General features: G+C 40.2%; 1 protein-coding gene across 1 annotated transcript; it reads right to left on the reverse strand.

Annotated features, from left to right (window-relative positions):
• Window positions 1-45: 45 nt before the first annotated feature.
• ubxn4 (UBX domain protein 4) lies at window positions 46-19,100 on the reverse strand. Its single transcript, XM_068328624.1, has 13 exons — window positions 18,941-19,100; window positions 15,627-15,729; window positions 13,028-13,056; window positions 12,446-12,564; window positions 10,878-11,028; window positions 10,369-10,456; window positions 9,224-9,278; window positions 8,048-8,212; window positions 6,158-6,285; window positions 4,879-4,981; window positions 3,402-3,533; window positions 1,730-1,938; window positions 46-820 (listed from the first exon to the last, which is right to left on the reverse strand). Exons 1-13 carry the CDS (start codon window positions 19,020-19,022, stop codon window positions 682-684), a joined length of 1,503 nt encoding a protein of 500 aa, XP_068184725.1. The 5' UTR covers window positions 19,023-19,100; the 3' UTR covers window positions 46-681.
• Window positions 19,101-20,214: the final 1,114 nt, after the last annotated feature.

The raw sequence follows: 20,214 nt of genomic DNA on the forward strand, positions 1-20,214 counted from the left end.
ACTCACACTAATGATGTGGGTTCATGATGTGATCAGGCAATCAAATGAGTGCAGATAAGGTCGCCTTTAATTAAAAAAAAACCCAAAACAATGATCACCCAGAACAAAATAAAAGTGTAGCTTTGTTCAAAGTCTAAACTAATCTGGATCAGGATAACCTAATGTTAGCAGGAACAATAAAAGTCAAATTCACAATTTAAACATTTTGGGAAAAAGATGATTTAATTTTCATTGCTGAGTTAGGAGCACTAGCGTAGTGAACTAACAGAAACACACACTGGCAAGTGACCTTTCACGTCATAGGAGTCTTGACTGCTCACGGCTCACGGCTGTTTGATGAAACATTTTATGCACCTGAAGCAAAATAATTAACACCAGTATCATAAGCAGTGATAAAGTGGTCATTGCTAGAAGAACATCTCTAAAAATCAGTGACTATAACAATGCATTAGGATTAAATTAAGATCTTCAGCCTGCCCATGTTTGGAGATGCAATCATGTCAATACAGATGCAATACAGAAACTCATTCTGGAGGTGTTTCAATCTATTATTAGAGATGAGTGGGTGGGGCTTGGAGCAGTTTGTAGACCGGCCCTGAAGAGGAGCACAAACCCTGAACTGATCCAATGGAACTAATGACACTACGAGATGGAAAGGCAGGGAGAACGGCTGTCGTTGGACTACATCTGCTGGGTGGAGTTCCCATTCCACGTGTTGTTGTCCTCCTCACTGTCCTCTTGAGTTTGGAATCTGCAAATTTTACCATCTTTCTTGAAGTCCTTGGGTCGCTTCTCTGCACTGTCCTTGGAGGGAGTTTCTCTGAGAAAATGAGAAAAATAGCAAAATACAAGGGTAATCAGTCATTTACCATTTAGCAATCAAGTCATGTTCTGTACTAGCACGTTATTATCGTTTAAAGAGCACTGTCTGAAGTGATTTGAATACAGCTAGTCTTCAAGATACCAACATCGAACTGACAAACATAAGTAGATACGAACACCTGCCTGCCGCCATGTCTGACTACTGTAGTTCCTCTTCCTCCCACAACCCCCGTCGAGCAGCACCGTTGTGGTTGTGCATCTCCAACACTCATCTCCCCCCATCTTGTTCCTGAATGTGAATCTGTGAGCACCTCAGCTCGTCAGGCTAACCCTAACCCAAACCCTCTTGGATACTTTCCTGTTTGTCATGGCTGATAAGAGCAAAGGTAAAGCTAGTGGTATTTGTTTTTGAAAATAGACTTATAATCAACAACGATGAAACGACGATGTAAACCAAGGTATATCTGCATTTTATTTCATTATGTGTTGGTTTATGTGCTGTAATTGTTTCTGATAAGTCTTACTGAATTGTACCTTCATATTTAAAGTACAGTAGTAATGATATTTAAATGTCAAATGGCAACTATAGTTTGAAATTTGATAAATAGCGACTAACAATGAAGCTTATAAATAGATAGATGGCCCCTTCACGAGCAGTTTTTAAAACCTAATTCAGGAAAAAGCCAAGAAATTATTGAAGAGGTTTCAGAATGTTGAGACTGTCGTTCACAGTTCCGTCTGGTCATGATCTGGTCTGAACCTGCTGTCGTTTACCTTTTTGACCACCGTGGGAGAATCTTTTGTTATTTTGACTGGTTTGTTGTGCAGATAAGTCTTGCTTTCATTGATCGAGTGTCTGAACTGCTTTTTTATTTATTTGTGATGTGCGAGCAGTGATTTCTCTCACCTCTTTGCGTTGCTGAAGGCTGAACCGCTGTAAGAACTAGACTGTTGGGGGGGGTCTCTGGATGTCGCTCCACGAGGGGGTGGGGTTGCAAAAAGGAAAGAGCTGAGGAATCTCCAGACTGCCAGCAGGGGGTAAAGGAGTGTGCCCAGGAAAGTCCAGATCCCTCCCCCAGAGGACAGAGCCACTGCATTACTTGGTCTGCTAGAATGCTGAGGAGACAACATTCAGATACATTTGTGATGTTTAAAGATATTTATGAGCCATTTCAACAGTTTTAGAAATACATGCAGTTGCTCCCCCTGTAATAAGGTCAACTGACTCCAACACTGTATGTAGAATGAATAAATGAAAAGGACATCCATCCGTTGGATGAATTTGCATTTTGACTAGTGGCAATGTGTTTAGCGACATGTCTTTGCATAAACCCTGGAATTTGAGTCCAGCTAATGGATAGACTTTGTAGGGCACTGTTTCTGGGGTAGACCTGGTCTGACGGAGAGATGACATTCATCTCATCCTGGGGGGGTGCAGCTCTCATCTGCAAGTAATCACACCAACTGTTTTTTATTTAGTTTCCAAACTCTGACAAGTCAGAGCTGATGTCAGGAGCAGAGGTGAGGGCCTACATGCATTTTTGTGCTTCCATTAAGTCAGTTTCCTGCTAGCAATGACACTGAGGGGCCGTCTCCCAACAACCTAAAATTCATTAAATAAATTGATAAAATCTAATGTAAAAAAAAAAAATCGAAAAATCATAGAAATGTAGTGGAAATCAACTCGATCAATTCAGTCACTACAATAAGAAAAACAAATTTGGTCTATAGACATAAATACGATTGCAACTGTTGATTTAATTGAGGCTCATAGATGTGAATTGCGTTTTTCAGCGGGGGGGTGGTTGGAGGTAGTAATATTTTATAGTAATGGGGGCTATATGAATTATTGGAACCTTGAGTCTCAGTCTGTCTCACTCATCCTAGAAAGCAACACACAGAATTCTTTGCTACAGTTTACTTACTTATTAATCACACTCTGGACCTGGTGCTGACATATGAAATTTAATTGATGAATTTAAAAAAAAAATTCAAATTTTTATTTGACCACCTTTGAATTAACACTTGAAGTTTTAATCCATCGACGTACTATGACAAGTAAACAATTTCATAAATGATTTTGAACATAATAAAATGAATATTTGGTCGCAATATTACGGCATTTAGTTTTTCGCGGGTGGTCCTGGAACGCGTTAACAGCGAGTAACAAGGGATCACTGTATACATGCAAGATGTAAAGATGTAAATGAGGCTACTTCTGAATGTTGGGTAACAAAGTTGATTGGGTGACAATTATCTTAAATGGGGAAAATATGCAGGGGTGTCCAAATACAGTCCTCACCAGAAATTGCATTCTCTTTAAGTTACATGTTAAAGAAAAATTTTAAAAAGGCTTTTCTTCATTTTTAATTGTTTAGTCGTATTACTTGGGTTGATATCAAATATCCATTTATCCAAATATGTCATAAAATACACAGGCTTTCATAGGGTTGCTTGTAAAAATAAAACACATGTAGCTATACACAAGGTTAGTGTCATGATGTGAAACTGCCTCGGGGGTTACGTGGGATATCGACTGACTGCATGAACGTATGAAAGCTGGACTTTGGTCTACTTACTGGTAGAAGCACTATGGAAGCACTGGGAGCAAGTTCCAGCTCCAGCAGAGTCTTGTTCAGGTCTTTACTGGTGAACTCCCGCCGAGGGAACATGGTGGCCAGGGAGAAGTTATTGTAACGGTTTCCCACCTCCTGAGAAAACACAAGCATAAAATATTGGGCAGTGAATCTTCATGAAGTAACATATGGGCTTATACGGTATACTATAAAATGTTATATTATTTAACCCAAAGTGGTCAATTATAGCCCAAAGTCATGAGATTTCACACCTGTTTTACCACATTATGTACATTTCTTTGGGTTCTAGGCTGTATAATGCTACACCGACACCCTGGCTATAACACACTACACTGAACAGAGCAGGTTAACTTCATGAGGATCATTAGGCAAATAATGATCAGCGTTATACTGCAGACCCTAACCAGAAAACACAGAATCATGTTTTCATAAATTAATTTAAGGGTTAGGTGCTCAAAGAGCAGTTACTACTGTGAAAAGATAATTTCCCCCTTAATTTAATATCCATTTGTTCCACTTTCAGCAGTAATACCACAAGAACCAAACTCTTGTAACAACTGCACATCAGGAGATCATCAACATCAACAGTTGACTCTGTTGTTGGATGCACAAACTGGTCGAGCGTTCATTAAAATGTTTTCTTCTTCTTCTCCTATTGGATTACAATACCATGAGCAAAAGTTTACTGTAAACTAATCTGCGCTGATACACACCGCTGTCCCTACTGTAAAGAAATGTATACCTTTACAGACAATACACACTGGTGGCAGTGCTGTGTATCTTCATTAGCATCGATTTACAGTCAATCAACAAACAGTGCTTGAAAAGTTAAAACCTCTGTAAAACAGCTAATTACAAGGATTACAGGCGTCATGCATTCAGAGGAGATGACGCAGATTCAAACAAAAAAACTACAATTTTCATATGTCGAGATTAAAATTCAATAATGTGGTTTTAATTGGAATCAATGGGACCAAACTGGACCAGAGAGTAATGAGTGTATCAAGTGAATATCTCAATACTGGTGAGATGTTAAGGAGACAAGAAACACGAGGATGTGGTACGGATAGAAAAAAGAATCGGCAAAAGGATGATGAAGATAGAGCTGCCAGGCTAGGAAAGAGGAACTCCTAAAAAGAGGTTTTTGGATGTGCTACAAGTGGACATGTAGGTGTTGGGTGTGAGAGGAAGGTGGTCGGGACAGAATGAAATGTAGACAATGACCTTCAGTGTTAACCCCTACTGGGCTAAAAAAGAAGGCTGGCCCAGACACCTACTGTATCTTGGCCTGTTGAACTTGGCTGGTTGTGTGATTCACGATTTTGTGACATTATACTGATTTTTGTTAAATATCTTTTTTACTAAGTGATGAACAAGTATTTAATGTGGAGTATTGGAAAAACTGAACAAATCGACATGTACAAATGCAGAGACTATATGGAAACACATTCAAACTAACCTGAACAACAAAATCCCGAGCCTCCTGCAGCCTGCTTTGAGAGGGGAACTGGTTGGTGAGGGATGAGCCATCGGGGAGGCGGAACTGTATCCTCGCTATGGTGCTAAACACAAAAACATGAAACACAATTATTCTGGCCCTTCAGCCTTAAATTGAGCTCATTGAGATGTGATGTCATAGCAACCAAATAGGCAGTCATATTCATCTTGTGCTCATCTTGCAAAAGAAGTGAAAACTGTGTTGCTCTCTGACTCTTGCACTGCTCCAAGAAAGCTGCTTTTTCCCCCCGAATGGACCAGAACTGCTTCATCACATTGCCTTTGCTAAGCCACCTCACATTGTTGCGCATAAACGGCCACAGGTTTGTACAGTGCTCTCTGAAAAGCTGCATCAAGCAGTGTCAGGACATTATCTCTTAATATTTCTGATTTTCTGCTTGCTGTTGAAGCTGACGTCGGGATTTGTTTGTTTTTCCACACGTCTCATCTTTCCGATTTCCCTCAAACAATGTCTCAACAACAGCTTTTAAGCACTTCTTCACAACTGTCCCATCACTAAAAGATGTTTTATGTGGCCCTAAAATTCACGATACCTTTAGTGAACATTCGTTTGTGAGCCACTACTCTCACTTCCAGGTGCGCTGACAGAGCAGGTAAGCTGGACTGAGTCGCGCTATTACCGTATTTACTCCAGTAGTCTATGGCCGTGTCAAAAAAAAAGCTCCAAGAAAATCTACTCATGAGTTTACAATCTGAGGTCGGAACGTGAATTTTGTTCACGTCGTCAACAAAATATTAATTTAGGATATTCAGCAAAGTTGATTTTCAAGAATGTCTTATATTAAATACAAAATTTAATTACTTTTTCCAATTTTCTTGCTTTGAAATAGAATGTGTACTGTCCCAAATGCATTTGTGTTCAATAAAGTAGAATTTATTTGATGAATTTTGACATTTACTCACCTTTTTAAAGACACTGCTATTATTTTGAGCATAACTATGTATAAATAAATACATAGATCTAGCAAAGATCTTTTCATGAACAAGTGTGCACATACAAGATACTTGAGTTTTTGCTGGTGCGGCAAAAACACATTCAAGAACAATTACTGTAAGTACAATATAATATAGATTAAAGATAAAAATATTTACAATGGGAAAAGGTTAAAATATATAAGTCGGGTAGATAAATAGGTGAACGAATACTTTCGACAATATAGTGTGGGTGTGTATACATGTAAATAATGAGTTAATGTATAAATCACATCTCTCTTTATTACCTTCTCTCCCTGAGCAATGTCTCCTTCCTGGCCTCCTGCTCTGCTTGTCTGGCCTGCTGCTGAGCGAGCTTGGCAGCCTTCTCCTCCCCCTGGGTTTGGGCATAACGTGCTGCTCTGTCAGCTCGGTCCTGCAGGACAGAAGGGACAGAAAATGTAACAAGGCAGTCAGACACTGCAGCATCCCGCGACATCCTTGAATTCAAAATTTTACCCCGACCTACTTTCCCTTCACGCAATCACAAAAAAACGTTCATCTGGGTTTTAAAGTTTTGAAAGAAGTGAATGACGAAGTTACCGTATTTTCCGCACTATAAGGCGCACCTAAAAGCCTAGAATGTTCTCATAAACCCGTAGTGCGCCTTATAATCCCGTGTGTCTTATATATGGATTAATATTCATATTAATATTGGTTAAAAACATGATCGCTGTAAAAAAGCCGGCAGTCTGGCCGCCAGTCATACCGCACTCCCCCACCAGAGGAGCCCCTCACAAGGCACTCGGGCCCACGCCCCCTAACAACGGTAGTCAAGGGGCGTCACCGAAGTCCCGGCTCTGACTGAGCTGCTCTCAGACGGTAGAGCAGACTGTAGGAGCACTGGTGGTTACGAAGCAAAACATAAGGAACTTTCAACAATTCTATTAATAAAGTTTGACTGACTGACTGATCGCAGTGTTTCTAACTATTTGGCGTCAGAAATAACCCACTTTAAACTGAATTGGTCTTAAAAATGCCATTGTTCTGTCATCTGGAATCTAGTGACGGTCCATTCTATTAGTCTGTGGAAACACACGGAGAAACTGGCATAAAGGTGAATGAAAGATTCTCAAAGCTGAACTTCCAGCCTTTTCTGAAATTTCATGAGCAGTCACTGCTAGACAAAGGTGTCTGGTGTGTTGCATTGATTTACAAATGTAGTTGATAGCTCTGGGGGGGCGGCGGAGGGGCGCGTTCAGGGTTGTGTTCCGTCTGCAGTGACGTGCGGTGAGATTCACGGCGGTGAGACACCGACGTTAAAGTCAGTTCTAGGAGTAAAACAGCGTCATATTTGCCAGTAAATTAGCAGCCTGACATTAAAAACTAGTTAAAAAATTGTTTAGGACACACAGCAGAAAATAGCTGCACCTCACCTCCGACTGGACTACCGATCGATCGAAACAATATTTAATTAATAAACGAAGACGAACATCGGAGCTTAAATATCTGCTTCGAACTTCAGATCAGGAAATAATCCGCTCTGTTCCCACTGACTGCACTCGTAATGAATTTAACCAGTTTTTAATGTCAGGTTTTTTAATATGCGTGTTGACTTCGTTCTAAGATGGCAAAGTGATCAAGTGATCAGGTTTCCTTGATGAGGCTCAGAATAGCTTATTGACATAACAATAGGGGCCATTCAAAGGTAGTCAGGAAGTCAGGAATGCAATCATGACTGCCTGAGCAGCGCGGCTCCATCTAGTGGACGGATTGCGTAACTACAGCCGCTGCAGTTTTTCAAATAATTTTTTTTTTTTTTAATTATGTGTGCCTTATAATCCAGTGCGCCTTATATATGAAATAAATTATAGAACAAATTATTGAGGGTGCGCCTTATAGTCCAGTGCGCCTTATTGTGCAGAAAAGACTGTCCTTTTTCATGCATTTGTGCCCTTGCTATCATCTGTTATGCCAAGTACACGTTCACTGCCACTCATGGCCATCCATGCACTCATGCCACGTCAAAAATGTGTATAATTTGAATGCACTATAGGTCCAAGTGAATATCTGTGCCCAAACCTGAAGAAATTCCGTCAATGAGAATATGATGGACAAAGTGAGAAACACAATGTCTCTGATAATAGTTATCATTGGTGAGCATGCATTAAAAACCTAAGAAGAAAATATGAGCTTACCAAGGCGATCTGCTTCTTGACTCTCTCTCTGGCAGCCTTTTCTTCTGCTTTTTCTCTGTTGCGTTCCTCCAGAAGTCTCTTGGTCCTCTCCTCTTCTTGTTTTCTTTTAAAGTCCTGCATGTCCTTACCAGTTTTCCGACGTTCAATTTCCTTCTTGATTTTATTCTGAATCAAATGTAACAAACAAATGTATGTTAGTGATGTATTGGATTGCATTTCAATCTGAACACAATATGTTTTTGTAAAAACAAAAAATTGGACGCTGGAGGCAGAAGTAGTAAAGACAAGCTGGCAAAGTCAACTTATAGTATAACATTTATTAGAGTGTAAATATACGGGGCCTTTTGGAAAAACTAAACCCTCACACTGCTAAGTGTTCTACACATTTCCATTCCAGATGCTGAGACATTTTGCTACCAATTTTGTACTATTTACATTGTAGATTCTCACAGGTGTCAAAACTACAAACACAAATGGAATAATGTAAATAAAATTGTGAAGTAACTCAAAACAGGCTTTGTTTTGTTTCTTAGGCTTGTTCCCTGAAATGGTTTTCCAACAGTCCTGAAGGAGTTCCTAGAGGTTAGAAATGTTGGACTGTTGTTTCTCTTTATTGATTGGCTCTAACAGTTGTGTAATGGCGCAGTCAAACTGTGTAACCAACCTAACTTCTGCATAATACAATTGAAGGAGAAATAATCTACAAATGAACCTTGACAAGGCACAAACGTGAAGTGAAAATCAATTCAGGAAACCACCTCAAAGCTCATTTGGAGAAGGCTAAGGGCATACATTTCTAAAATTCCAACTGTGTTACTATGTGGTACTGAATATTGTGTAAAAAAAACAATTAAAGGGGTCCTATTATGAAATACACTTTTTTCCCAGGTCTCTACACATACATAGAGGTCCTCCCTAACCACACCAACTCCCAGGATCTGGAAAACACATGCTCCCTGTATCGACAACTAGCAGAAAATTGTGCTTCTGACCATAAGTCACTTCAGCTTGTATCTGGCTAACAAGTTAAAATCAAACATTGTCCAGATCATCCTCCAGATGATTAATCGACAGCACACTGATAATCAGTAGCGCTGGTTAATCCTCGCTTGAAAAAAACGTATTTATCATTGGGAATGTTTCATAATTGACCTCATACTAACACATTGTCCTTACCTCTTCCTCTCCCATCTTCTTTTGCTCTTGTTTCTCTTCCAGTTTCCTGTTCAACCTGACAGGATAGAATAACAAATTTACTTTGACAAAGATAAAAAAAATTAATTAACATCTATCATTCATTTTGTTAAAAACATCGTAATCATCTCATCTTCAGTCGCTTATTCGAAGCATGGGTCACAGGTGTGACTGATAAAAACAAAATAAAAGTATACTAACAGCATAAAAGCTGGTATTTTGTAGCTTTTTTTTTTTTGATGTTGTAGGCTCTTCTTCTGTCTGACTGGCTCTTTTACCCTGCACAAAGAAACTTTCCAAAGACATTTGTTTTTTGTTCGTTTTGACTACCTGTATTTGAATGAAGATATATTTGAAGTGGATTCATATTAAAATTCACTAAGTGATAGGATTAGACAGTCTAATTTCATACAAAAGTTTATTTAAAAGTCTAAACTAAATATGTTTCTGAGTAGTTGATAACCTTAACCCTATGAGCAAACAACAAGCACAAGTGCAGAACTGGGGTTCCTATTTTGCAGCCTACTAGCTTATTTAAGACCGTGACAGGCTTTTGTCAAGATCCAGGTTTTGGACATACAGCCTATCTTTAATTTCAGTAGTCAGAATTTTGAACAGGTACAGTGTGGACAGCACAGTAAGACTCTGGGGTCATGCCCCAGTTTTACTGCTGTTGGGCAGCCAACACAGACTATGCTGTGTCAGTACACAATTAACTTGACACTTCTGTCATTATTTTGACCTTTTCAGCCTTGGAGAACAGCTTCTTTTTACTCAGGATCATGTTCTGATCAGACCAATGTCCAGATATTCACAGGAAACTAAACACATCAGTAAGTTGTGAAAATCTAATATCAAAAGGTAATTGAGAGAGCAAAGTTTATTTTTCTCCCTGAACATCAGGTGGAGAGAAAATGTATGTCTATTTCCATCTACGGTTAATTCCATTTTTTTTTTTTAAATTTTGCATTTTGAACGACTATATAATTGTGAACGAAACAGATTTCTTCAGTCTTAAGGAATGGTATGTTCGAATTCTTCAGACAAAAGCAGAGCAGACGCTTGACTTACTAGATCTCATGTAATTATAACTGACGACTGGACTAATAAGCATGAGCATCTCTTACCTTTCCATCTTAGTCTCCAGCTTTTCATCACTCTGAGCATGTTGAGCAGAAGTATCTGATGATGCACTCTCTATGTTGGAGGGTGGTGCTATTTGAATGGAAACAGGAATCAACAAATTAAAACATTTTTGTAAAAACACTGTCACATATTTATGCACATTCATACATGGTCCCCTCATGGAATCTTGTTTAATTCAACCCAGTCCTGCAAATTTATAATGAATTGATCTATTCAAGATTCCCATTGTCATGTCTTAAAATGAAAAGTGAAATACAAAGAATAAAAGTTTACATTTAACACTGGAACCATTTTATTGTTTAAAATCCAAATGTGTTTTCAAGTGATTACAACATATACCATGACCAGCCAATGCGTAGCAAATGTACAAACAATATTGTGACATCCATAAGTGGCATCAGGATATCATTTTATAACAGACCTGCTGTACACTGGCTCCTACAATATAAAGTGGAACCTTGTGCGATACACGTTCACTACCATACAGTACCCGTTTCCAGTACTGCCGTTGATTCTGTGGCTGCTGATTGATTAAAGCATGCTGGAGCAGATTCTGTGGTCATGTTGTCAAGTGGCCTGGTCTCCGCTAGAGGATTTGACTCTGATGACACTGTCCCCCCCTGAATATGTTGTCCACGCATCTGTAATAAAGTAGGAGCAAAAGTTTATTTGCTTTTGAGGGCAGTAGTTCAAATATTGGAGAGTTGTCACATCTAAGTTTGGGTTATGCATGGATAAACAGTGAACAGTGGTCCATATTGAAGAAAAACAAGGTACTGTAATTGAAAACAGTAAGATATACTCAATCAGTAATCCTACAAAATATGTAAAATGGACTACATAGTAAACACCAACCAACCAGAACATTATAACCACAGATAAATGAGGCTTTTAAGAATGATTATCTTTAAATCAATGAGATCTAGTGGAATCCATGTCTCAACAGATCAGGACTGTAATGGCAGCCAAAGAGGGACATGCAGAACATGAGGCAGGTGGTCATAATATTATGGATGTTCGGTGTATACTTCTGGGTAAGTGAGGAAGTGATCCAGGTAAAATTTTCAATCAAATAAATCAATTAAATCTGCAAGCAGCACTAAACAGGCGCTCGCATCTAGTGCCGCTCTGGGCACTCAGTCAGTCACGGGCAGCATCTGCTTCGGTCAGCTATTCCATTAACATTGAATGTAAACGAACTGCTGTTTAAAGTCCAACACATAATTACTGTTGTATGAGGGAGGAGCTATCCATACCATTGTTAGCATGTTAATTAGTTCAAGTTATGAACATATCTCATCACCAATATGCTGTGATATTACTAACGAATCATAATATCACATATTCAATATTCAAGCTGACTGAAAAAAATCCCTAGGAAGGGTTTGTTAAAATACAACACTTGCACATTGTTAACTGAGGACAAATCACAATGTTGGAAACCATGGAAACAGAAAACAACTGAAAAATGTTTAATCTATTTTCAATTTCCTTAATATTCTTCTTTTTTAGACCACTAAGAGGAGATACCCTTAGGTTTCATTGTACAACTGTGTGATGGCAAATTAAATTCATTCAACCTATTCTCAGAAACGAAAAAGAAACAAAGAATTACACTTCATTTTAGGATAAACGTATGAATTTTCATAAAAAGAGCATTTTTTTGACTTATCTGCTGAAACAATCAGTAGAAGACACATATCCATAGTGATCTCTTCCACTAATTATGTTGGGGTATAACAACAGTAATAAATAGACAAGAAGAATGCGATTCCTGTTTTTCAGAGTTTTTGGGAGTGCAAAGTGAACTGAACATTGATTGCTCAAATAGGATGAATGCAAGCCCCTTGGCATCTGAGTGCATATACAGTATCTTTAGATACTGTATATGCACTTGGTGCACACCTGTGCCTATATTTCACATAAAGGGTTGGGGAGACTAGCAAAATAATCATGATTTTTTTCATTAGAGGGTGTTGTGGAGAGCAAATTTAAATATTAAAGGAAAGTTTAGAAAAAGGAAACACTCGCCCAAACAAAGGTTTATGCAATCCATACCTGCTGAACTCTGTTGATTCGTTTCATCAGTTCTTCAGCAGACACACTGCCAGCAATGACCTCCAAAGGAATCCCATTCTCTCCAATAAAGAAACTTGAGGGTATGCACACCACTGGATCTTAGAGGGTGGGTGGGTTAAGGAAAAGGTACCAGCAACTGGCATTTATTAACACTGAGACTTTAAACTCAATCTGAGATACACAATCTGAGAGTAGCACTGTTAACTATCACCAAAGACTAACATTCTGATCAAGAGTAAGGCACATCCAGCATTCTCATTTAGATTTCAAAAATAACAGGTTAGCTGACATCTCATCATGAGGGCCATTCTTATTTTGTGCAGGTTTGATATTTTATTTGATTATGCGGTTGTTTAATTAGTGACTTTTTGACTACTACTGTTAAATATGTACGCTCAAAAATTCACAATGATGTACACATATCAGGTGGAACTCTATCAGGTGATACACAACTTTTTAGAGAATTTAAAACTCTGAGATAAATCACCTTTCTAACCCTGTAATAGTTGCAATCTATAGTGAACCAAGAGAACATTGTCATTTAAACGACACCAAAGATACAGATCTGGGAGAACTGCACACATGCCTCACTGTGGGAGTGGAGGGTTGGGGGTGGGGGGAGAGACATCACAAAATCATCAAAAGCCAGGTTCCACATATTGCACACATTTTGTAAATTCATCCATCCATCATCTACAGCTGATACGGATCCGGGTTGAGGAGTTGACAGTCTGAGCCCAGACTTCCCTCTGTCCGGACGCCTGCTATAGCCCTTCTGTGGAGGGATTCTCAGGCATTCCCAGGCCAGTCGTGAGGCATATTCTCTCCAGCATGTCCTAGGCCTTCCCTCACCCTATCTGAGGAAACTTATTTTTTAGCACTTGTATCCAAGCCGTTGTCCTTTTAGTCACGACCCAAAGCTCATGACCATGGGTGAAAGTAGGAACGTAGATTGACCGGCAAATCGAGACCTTTCGGCTGAGCTCCTTCATCACTACGAAACTCGCTCACTATCCAGTTTTATGTCCACTGGCTACTACCGTGGACTGTGGTACACTAACGCGTTCTGTCAAGGGTGTCCCTGCACTTAACCCAGGTCCCCACCAATACAACCCTACTGAGTCTGCTGAGGTCTGCCTGGACAGCAACAGCCTTTGAATTTGAGATGGCACAAGCAAATGTATGATAGAAGCGCTTTACTGAACATGGCCAAACCAGTGAAGTCAGCAACACTGAACAGGAGATTTAAGGTCAATGAGACCAAGCCTTTCTCTGGACAGCTCTCCTTATACCATTATCTGGACTTAAATGGCAGATTCACCACAACATGGGCCTGTCATTTCTTTAAAGTCAACTTAAGTCACTAGCATACAGCATTGCACTCCTTACACAACTGTCATACAATCTTTCACAAGGACTGGAAGGAGTTCTCTAAACATCTTGTTTTTTTAATAGTGGCTGCCTCACAGCCACCACCAGGAGTAAGGACATCCACTAAATAGCAGAATGAATCAACAACATCAAGCATTTGACTGTCAAACATCAATGTTCACAGGATCTTTTGTTCAAAGGGCAGGATGTTCCACGGCACCTACTATATCTAAAGCGGAGATCATGGTAGTCTTTCCTTTAATGCCACTACATCTCTCATGTATTCATTGAGAACAGTCTGTAAAAATATGGAATTGCTACTCATGCCACTACGGCAGACACAATTTGGGTACTTCCCAGAGTCATTCAGAAAGTTTGGGTTTGGGCCACTGAACATCACTTTGGTCTTGTCCATGTTCACCTGCCTTGAGGGACCCCAACTTGAACACTGAACTCCTCACTGAAAGAGTTGTTAACATGGAATTTGCTTCTGGCGTAAGCATACATAACAACTAACCATTCAGCCACCACAACACTTCAAGGGGAAGACGGTCAAAAAGCCCTCTCAAGATCCACAAAGATTAGGACAAGATTTTTATCTATACCAAGGTATTCCTCTTGTAGCTGGCAAACAACAAATATTGTGTCACTTGTATTTCTTCCGCTCACAAATCCAAACTGCATTAATCAAGTATTTCATGGGCAACTGTCTCAATAACTCTTGATGACTTTCAGAGAGTGTCCTGCAAGTTTGAGACCTCTATAAATGCCTCTCTCAGCAGCATCACCTTTTCCCTTATACAAGTTAACAAATACCAATCAGCTGGTATTTTTCCATCAGCTAGAATCAAGTTAGCAAGACTACAAGTTTGCATGAGACTTCTGAGAAAGCTTTGAGCAGACCAAGTGATTTGCTAGCTATCATCTTAGCCAAGCTTACAGCTATTGAGGGTGTCACTTGCACAGGGGGGGCAGCAACAGGCTCAGCATTTAAGTCCTCTACAGACCATGGGAATTCTATGTTGAGGAGTTGTAGTGCTCTATCCATGCTTCCCATTAGCATCATCATTAACAGCAAGATAACCAAAGTCATTTACCACAGCAATTTCACCGACAATGCCTTGATTTTCTTTCCTCATCTGCTTGGCAATGAGAAAGATGTCTGCCTCGACTTCCGCAACAATGCGAAACCTTTTTTCTTCAGCACATTTGGCTGAGGAGTGTGATCCACTGTAGTTGGAGCACACCCTCCAGTCCACAACTCTATTCGGCCAATCCAGAGACACAGTCCCCAACCGCCATAAAATCTGACAGAAATGCATCAACCAAAACAATCGCTGCATATCCAGGGTCTTAAGGTACTGGACTTAGAATGAATCTCATACACCCCTTAGGTGCCCTAACACCTACTGACTTCAGATACGTTGATGGACGAGTACACCTCTAAGACCTCAGGCTCCTGCTTTCTGCATGGAATAGTAGTGGGACTGAAGAGATCCATGAGATCCTGTCTTCCATGTGACCCCACAATGAGCTGGCATCTCAGCGGGGGTGCACCGCTCTTCTTTAGCATGGCCAGCTGGTCTAGGCTCCAGCAACACCCGTAACCCATACTTCAGCTATGCGGCTGAAGATGAGATGATTATAATCATCGCGTCTTCAAGAAAATGAATGCATTAAAACTAGCGGAAATCTAATTTCCTCCGGGATTAATAAAGTATCTATCTATCTATCTAATCAGTGGAAAATTGTATGAAATTCTCATCTGCGATATACTTAGCATGAATACCTCTTAGCATCTATTTTGATTGCAATGCAACAACTTTGCGCTGCCTCTGAAACTTTGCCGTCCTCCCAGCTGGACATCAGATTTGCAGACTGTTCATCAGCTCCTGAGAAAAAAGACAAACACCAATGAGTACTGGAGCTGAAATGCATACATCAAAGTGTGACACGTCTACAATGGTTCAGCTGGGCTTGCGCTAGTCATGTGTAGCCACAGTGGCGTTCTTATTTTTATGGAAAAAAGGCTAAAACTTACAACTTTTTCACTCGTTAGCGCCGCTATTTCCGATAGCGCCGCTATTTCCGCATGCCGACGGAATTTAGCCGAAGCATGCCGACGGAAATAGCCGAAGTGACCAGAACGCTCCCGATCATTAAATATGCACTCGGTTCATGACCTCCTCTCGTCCAATGAAAAACAAAAAGATTCTTTTTTTACAAGCTAAACCCGCGAATTGGTGTACGACAAGGCGAGGACGATTGATCTAAAGAAATTAAGTGTGCCCCCCACACACACTCCACAACAAGTGTGGTTTTACACCCCCCAACAATTGAAAAGTTGCATTCATTATGTGAAATACAGTTATATAAAATATTACTCAATGTTTACTTGTAAGTTTAATTGCTGTTATAGTAAGCTGCTGTCTTTGACACAGGATGTGGCTTTTTGTGGCTTACTCAGTTCGTTTACACTGAGCAACAGTGGCTTAGTCATACTAGCTCCTAGTGCAAGCCCAGGTTCAGTGGTAAGAAAAAAAAAGTGTTAGTCATAAAATACTACTGGTAACTTTTGTTCATATAGATCGAAGCATCAGAATAGAGTAGAATAGAATGCCTTTAATGTTATCATACACAAGTGTGCAGAAACATTTTTAAGACAACTGTCAGTGCATAAAAAAGATTCAGGTGCAAGGAACAAGTATAAAAGCAGAACACAAGTACAAGAGACAAGCAATTACAAATATACAGTGCACCCTCGCGGATGCGCGCATCAACATTCGCACCTTCACCTCATCGATTTTTGGTAGGCAGTCACGTGATACCGTATGCTCAATTCTATTAGCTGACGACATTCGGAAGTGTGCTTCGTGCTGTGAGTCTCGGGCTTCTGTGAGACACAAAAGTGCTCTAAACAGTTGGTAAGAGTGTGGGAAAAGGTAATACAGATAGAAGGTTGTTTAATATCAGTATGGGGAGGGTTTTTTAAATGTCTAAATTACCATAAATAAGATAAATAGCTTGTTGCTATATCGCGGAATTTCATTTTTGCAGGTGGTTTCTGGAACGCACTGACCATGAGTGATGAGGGATTACTGTACTCTGTTCAGTACTGTGTTCGCACTTGAATTAAACTTATCGGTTAGTCTAGACGTCCGGGCCTTGTCACAATCTGCCTGTTATTTTGTTTTTTTTAAAATCATTGACAGGGTTGTCCCCCTGTAGGAGCTAAACGATGTACTGGGTCTCCTGGGTATAACTGGTGCCCAGGTAGGAACCAGTGTTGGCTGGGTTAGGTTTCTGCCAGGAAACATTAACAGTTTGTTGAAGGCTAAACTCTGAATGTTTCAGACCATTGGTATAACTCAGTGGATTAAAGCTTGTGAAGCCTCTACACCACCGAGAGGAAAATTCATTCAGCAGAAGTAAAATCCAGAGGGGGGGTGGGGTAATTCCCCCCATCCCCCAACAGATTGCACCCTGGTTGTAACCAATTGATCATTGATTTATTTTCTACCACTTCTTCCTCTTTTTGCAGGTCATGGGGTTTGCTGGAGCCTATTCCAGCGAACTACGGGTGGGTGGTGGGGGAACACTGCTGATGTGTTGCTGTTGCATCATGTGGTCACACAAAAGACAGCCGTTCACGCACACACTCACACCTACTGACAAATTTGAACCGGACAATCTATGCATAAATTCTGATAAGTGTGAAATTACTTTTAAACTTGGCTAATGTAAAAAAAACATGACATGCTCACACTGATTTGCTATCTTGCCATAATTAACTTGCATCATTCACAAGCCTTAATTTAAACCAAAAACTACATTAATAAATGTAAAACCCTAGTGCTATACAGTAGCAGTAGGATATTGTATTAGGATATTGTATTTATTAGTGTATTTTTTTGGTTAAATTATGTCGATTGCCCCTCTGTTTGGATACTTTCAGTTTTGGCCATGACCGACCTGCTCAGTTCATCATCAGCAGTTAACTTACATTGCTGATCAGCAAACCCACCAGAACGACATCCACGCATGATCGATAACCCGAATAAACATTTTGTCACCACTCTGCACGTGCAGAGGTGTGTCTGATATGATGCTACAGAAAAATGGTTTTCGATCTAACTGTATGTCAGGGGTGTCACACCAATTTTCACCAAGGGCCACATCAGCATAACGGCTGTCCCCAAAGGGCCAGGTGTAACTTATAAATGTAACTGCATGTAACTCAATGTAATGTAAAATAAATGCAACTACTTCTTAATGTTAATAACTCTGAATTTATTACTTATTAAAGTTACAAACACTACAGTTTTATTAAGAAATGTTTGTTTCTCTAACATAAATGATTTTGTCAGGTAATTAAACCCCCAGAACTCCATCAAATAAGAAACAAACATGTTTGAAATAAGCTTGATTACTGCATTGTGGGAAAAGTGGTTTTTGGTCACAGCACACTTTTGACCCATTTATTTTTAGACACTCTGACCTTTAATGCTCTCACAGGCCACATATAATGACCTGGCGGGCCACATTTGGCCCCCGGGCCTTGAGTTTGACACATGTGCCGTAAGAGAATGTCTGACTCCCTGCGAAACCTCGTTTCGCGAAGGACTGATGAAAACTCTTCTACTCGAACGTCGCGTTTTGTTGACGTCACCCGACACTGAAGCCTGTCAGCCAGGAAATGGCCGCATCTGTCAAGTCGTAATATGACTTCTGATACGTCAATACCCCATTAAAAAAACAATTAGCTGGTATTTACCAGGTCGGACACCCTTTTCTAGCCGTTTATCCACCTGAACTACTCAACGCGCATGTCGCTGTCTCCAACACAAACTTAACGAAGCAGCGTAGCCGAACGTCATTTTGTGGTGACGCTGGTTCTGCAATATTTATCAAAGGTTTGCGTCATTTTTTTGAAAAAGATCCACAACGTGCTTTTGTATTTAACCTTTGTGTCTTCTTGCTTGCTAGCTGTGATAACTGATAATATCAAATCCAACCAGCTGACTAGCTTCCTATAAGCTTTCATCGGACACAAGATGGTGTTAGCAACTGACACATCAACACAATCACCGCACAAACACTGACCTGTTATGACAACAACAAAAACGCAACTCCGCTGTTTCGCCGAATTAATGGCATCAGGAATTGAGCCCTCAAACCAACGCATCTTTCTTATGGATGTTGTTTTGTCTCAGCTTCAGCTTCTCAACCGTCTCAGTTCCTTCTGTCGCCTTTGACCATTTCCGTCTTCTTCTTCTACACTTCCGTTTCCTGCTCGACGGGCTGCAAACCACCGTAACGGCGCAATACCGCCCCCTTCTGGGCTAGATCACACACACCAGCCATCGTTCTTTACCCCATTGAAGGGGTCACGGGGAGCTGGAGCCTCTCCCAGCTGACTCAAGATGAGGCCGGTTATTTCATTGATCAATTTTTTGAAGAACAATAGGACAACAGCGTGCAATAAGAGTGCTGCAACACCAAACAAAGCAGTCACAGACTGCAACATCCCGCAACACCCCTGAATTCAACATTTTACCCTTACCTACTTGCATAGGTCAAAGATCGACTATATATATATATATATATATACAGTATACATACAGTATATACATATATATATATATACAGTATATATATATATACACAGTGTGTATATATATATATATATATATATATATATATATATATATATATATATATATATATATATATATATATATATATATATATATATATATATATATATATATATATATATATATATATATATATATATAAAAATGTCCCTCTCACCCTTTCAGGGTGGTATCTGTGTGTCATCCTCAAGCCCGGGTCCTCTACCAGAGGCCTGGGAGTCTGAGGGTTCTGTCAGTATCTTAGCTGTTCCTAGGATTGCGCTCTTCTGGACTGAGGCTTCAGATGTTGTTCCAGGAATCTGCTGGAGCCACTCTTCCAGTTTGGGGGTCACTGCCCCAAGTGCTCCTACTACCACGGGGACCACATTGACCTTAACCTTCCACATCTGTTCCAGCTGTTCTTTCAACCCTTGGTACTTCTCAATCTTTTCATGTTCCTTCTTCCTGATGTTGGCGTCAGCTGGAATCGCCACATCTATCACCACTGCTCTCTTCTGCTCTTTGTCCATCACCACTATGTCCGGTTTGTTAGCCAGTAGCTGTTTGTCGGTCTGGAAGCTGAAGTCCCACAGGATCTTAGCCTTGCCGTTCTCAACCACCTTCGGTGGTATGTCCCATTGGGATTTGGGTACTTCTAGTCCATACCGGGTACAGATGTTCCTGTACACTATCACAGCTACTTGGTTGTGCCTTTCCATGTATGCTGAACTGGCGAGCATC

This window comes from Antennarius striatus, chromosome 12 (genome assembly GCF_040054535.1).
Source record: "Antennarius striatus isolate MH-2024 chromosome 12, ASM4005453v1, whole genome shotgun sequence".
NCBI classification, from domain to species: Eukaryota; Metazoa; Chordata; class Actinopteri; order Lophiiformes; family Antennariidae; genus Antennarius; species Antennarius striatus.

Coding starts and splice junctions, on each gene's coding strand:
- ubxn4 (XM_068328624.1), bottom strand. CDS start 19,022: ATGCGTTGGTTTGAGGGCTCAATTCCTGATGCCATTAATTCGGCGAAA. Junction 10,457..10,877: donor AACGGCAGTACTGGAAACGG/GTACTGTATGGT, acceptor CCATTCAAATAG/CACCACCCTCCAACATAGAG. Junction 4,982..6,157: donor ACATTGCTCAGGGAGAGAAG/GTAATAAAGAGA, acceptor TTTTGTGTTTAG/CACCATAGCGAGGATACAGT.